We start from the raw sequence: 3,925 nt of genomic DNA, 5'->3' as shown, positions 1-3,925 counted from the left end.
TTTCTTTCTTATAGCCTTTACTTTTGAGACATGATGGAAAAATGCAACAGGTACACACGGAGAAGACATGATCACAGTTAAAAGTGAAGACAATCTAATCAGAAAGCTTTAATGCCTGTCAGCTAATGTTGAAGCTAAAGTTCTGAGTGTGGCATGCTGCAGGGCTGAAAGGAATGGTAATTAGTATTCCTCTCCTTCTTCTTCACCCTCTCCTTCAACAGAATCCACACCAACCTCCTCATAATCCTTCTCCAGGGCAGCCATGTCCTCACGGGCCTCAGAAAACTCTCCTTCCTCCATGCCCTCCCCCACATACCAGTGAACAAAGGCACGCTTGGCATACATCAGGTCGAACTTGTGGTCCAGGCGAGCCCAGGCCTCAGCGATGGCTGTGGTGTTGCTCAGCATGCACACGGCCCGCTGCACCTTGGCCAGGTCTCCACCGGGCACCACAGTGGGAGGCTGGTAATTAATGCCCACTTTGAAGCCAGTGGGGCACCAGTCCACAAACTGGATGCTGCGCTTGGTCTTGATGGTGGCAATGGCAGCATTGACATCTTTGGGAACCACGTCGCCACGGTACAACAGGCAGCAGGCCATGTATTTACCGTGCCGAGGGTCACATTTCACCATCTGATTGGCCGGCTCAAAGCATGCGTTGGTGATCTCTGCTACAGAAAGCTGTTCGTGGTAGGCTTTCTCAGCAGAGATGACGGGGGCGTAGGTGGCCAGAGGGAAGTGGATGCGGGGATAGGGCACCAGGTTGGTCTGGAATTCTGTCAGATCGACATTCAGGGCTCCATCAAATCGGAGGGAGGCAGTGATGGAGGACACAATCTGGCTAATAAGGCGGTTAAGGTTAGTGTAGGTTGGGCGTTCAATATCGAGGTTTCTACGACAGATGTCATAGATGGCCTCATTGTCTACCATGAAGGCACAATCAGAGTGCTCCAGGGTGGTGTGGGTAGTGAGGATGGAGTTGTAGGGCTCAACTACAGCTGTGGAAACCTGGGGGGGCTGGGTAAATGGAGAACTCCAGCTTGGACTTCTTGCCGTAATCGACAGAGAGACGTTCCATCAGCAGGGAGGTGAACCCGGAACCAGTTCCCCCTCCAAAGCTGTGGAAAACCAAGAAGCCCTGAAGACCTGTGCACTGGTCAGCCTGTTAGAAAAAAGGAAGAGAGGAAACATATTATTACTGCTCTTTGCAATATATTTTCACTTTTCATATAATTCCAGGAATACAGATCTTATTAAGCATTTAGTTAAAAATAGCTTCACTAATATCTATAAAATGACACCAAATAAAGCTTTAATTGGATTTTTTTTAAAAACTATAACAGAATAGTTTACCTCACTCTATTACATTTCAGTTCTGTGTTTAAGATGAAAAGAACGTATTTCCAATGTCTTCCTTAGGATCATTATTTACTTTATTCTTGAGAATAAACCTACCAGCTTCCGAATGCGGTCCAAGACAAGGTCAATGATCTCCTTGCCGATGGTGTAGTGCCCTCGGGCGTAGTTGTTGGCAGCGTCCTCCTTGCCGGTGATGAGCTGCTCAGGGTGGAAGAGCTGCCGGTAGGTGCCGGTGCGAACTTCATCTGCAAAAGGCAAACAGAGCAGCCACCCCTCACTCACCCCCTGCACAAGCCCGCTCGACCCCAGGGTGTCCACGGAGCCTCAAGACGGACCTCCTGTCCCAGACACCCCCGCCCCCCGGCCGCCACTGTCTGGCCCCGGGAGCTCACTGGGGTCACCGAGGCCAACTCACCAATGACCGTGGGTTCCAGGTCTACAAACACGGCCCTGGGCACATGCTTGCCGGCGCCCGTCTCACTGAAGAAGGTGTTGAAGGAGTCATCTCCTCCCCCGATGGTCTTGTCACTTGGCATCTGGCCATCGGGCTGGATGCCGTGTTCCAGGCAATAGAGCTCCCAGCAGGCATTGCCGATCTGGACACCAGCCTGGCCCACGTGGATGGAGATGCACTCACGCTGTGGAAGAATAGAAAAAAACAAAATCAGTATTAATCTAATGACTGTAAAGCAGAACAAAATAATTTATGTAAACAATCTTACAAACTTCCCCTTCTAAAACTATTTAAAATGTAATACTCTTCCAGGGGAGACTCCGTATACTTTGATATCATGGCTTTTAATGAATTTCTTTTCCCTATCTAAATTGGGAAGGTCTTTTTCCAGAACAAGAGCGCTTAGTCACAGCTTCCTCCTTTGGAAGACGAAGATAGGGAGGGTATTCATCCAGTGCTCAGGCCTCAGAATTCCATTTTAGACTAGGTGGCCAGATTTCCGGGCAGCTACCATCGCAGGAAGCACGTGGCCAGAACAGTGCAGAGGAAATGTCTGGCCGCAGGGACAAAGGGCGGGGCTTTGCGGCACAGGATGAATGAGCAATTCAGGGTGTGCGCGCACCCGCGCCCCTCTGCGGCCACCGGGGCCGCGCAGCTGCAGAGACACGCAACAGCCACGTCTGCAGAGGCGCCTGCCATGGCCAACCATCTTCGGCTCCCCCAGGCGTTGGGCTCAGCCCAGCACCTTCACACCTGTCAGGGCACAGCAGGGGATTAACGGCGGCCCAGATCTGGACCAAGATCCGATTTCCGTTCCCTCAAAATCCGTCATTGCCACCACCTGCTCCTATGTGCATTCCTCACTTAGACCAAGGAAGGACAGATGGCTTCTAGAAGCTGTTGGGAGCTAATTGTCCTAATACTCTGGCGTAGTGCGGGACAGTGACAAGGAGCCGTTCTCCACATTCACCTTATTGTTCTAGTTAAAAAACACCCCCCCTCCCCGCGACTCAGGCTAACAGAAGACACGCCCTACGGTGGTAGGCCCGCAGCACCCGGCGCGCACGCGCAGACGGCAAAGGCGGTCTCCCGCCGCTCCCTGGCGGGAAGGTAACGGTTGCGCCTGCGCCTTTGTGTCGGGTTCCTTCCCGCCTCCGCGTTTCTGGCAGAGGAGGAAGTGAGGGCGTGGAGAGACCGCGCGCGCGCGCGCGCCCGCCAAAAGCGGAGGAAGGAAAGGGGGATGGGAAGGCGCGGGAAAAGACTGTAGGGTCTCGGGTCGCCGCGCCCAAGAGGTAAGGGCTAATTGAGAGCCCCAATCACAGTCTGGGGAGCCGCCGTCCGGCGATGCCCTCCCAGAGTCCGAGAAGAAAACGCGGCGGCCTCCCTCCCGGGCCCCAACCATTCTAACTACTACAACCCTCGCCTCTAACCTCGCTTTTCGCCTTCCAAAACCAGAGCGCTGATCCCTGGCTAACGGCCCCCTCAAGACCGCCCGGCTCGCTTTTCCCGTTTTCCAGAGCGAGGGCGGCGTCCTGAGGGGCTCACTTACCATGGTGGCTACGGGTTAGCAGGCGCAGGCGACAGGAGCAGACACCGGGTCCCGGTTACCGTCCCCGACAAGCTAAGAGTCGAGGTAAGTAACGCACTGAGGCAGGGGCGGTGCCGGAGCTACTTAAGTAGCGGTCCGGGGAGGGGCGGGCGGGCCCAGGCGGTGCCACGGCCGCGGGCCCCTCCTCCGGCCCGGCGCGCCCATTCGGCGCCCGGCTCGGCCGCCGCAGAGGCGGGCTCCTGGCCCAAAGCCCCCTCCCCGCGCCGGCCCTGTGGGGCGGGGTCCGCCGCGCCTGCGGACAGCGAGCTCGGGTGCTGCAGTCTGCGGCGCATGGCCGCCAGGGCCTGGGCGGGGGCGGGCGCAGGTTCGGAAAGCAACCAACATGGGAACGGGAAAGCAGGCTTGCCTTAATTTGGACGAACCCTAAGACTTAAGACTTCTGTACAGTTTTAAAGATGAAGCACCATGAGATGCAGAAATTTCTGGTCCGGATAGCTCAGCTGATTATTTTCATGTTGCCACAATCTGTCAGTGAGTTTTGTCTTTTTCTTTTCTCAGTACTT

The 3,925-nt window shown here is 54.9% G+C and overlaps 1 protein-coding gene across 1 annotated transcript; it reads right to left on the bottom strand.

Annotated features, from left to right (window-relative positions):
• On the bottom strand, window positions 1-3,513 carry LOC112832245 (tubulin alpha-1B chain). The gene is given in 5 exon segments (XM_025882805.2): window positions 1-1,014; window positions 1,016-1,162; window positions 1,456-1,604; window positions 1,775-1,997; window positions 3,363-3,513. Coding segments are annotated over 5 exon segments (1,356 nt in total). The 5' UTR covers window positions 3,366-3,513; the 3' UTR covers window positions 1-180.
• Window positions 3,514-3,925: the final 412 nt, after the last annotated feature.

Source organism: Callorhinus ursinus, unplaced genomic scaffold, assembly GCF_003265705.2.
Source record: "Callorhinus ursinus isolate GAN/ISIS: 27379988/994484 unplaced genomic scaffold, GSC_fseal_2.0 scaffold44, whole genome shotgun sequence".
NCBI classification, from domain to species: Eukaryota; Metazoa; Chordata; class Mammalia; order Carnivora; family Otariidae; genus Callorhinus; species Callorhinus ursinus.
Note: the sequence above shows the minus strand (reverse complement) of the source record. Positions and strands in the feature narration are given on the sequence as shown.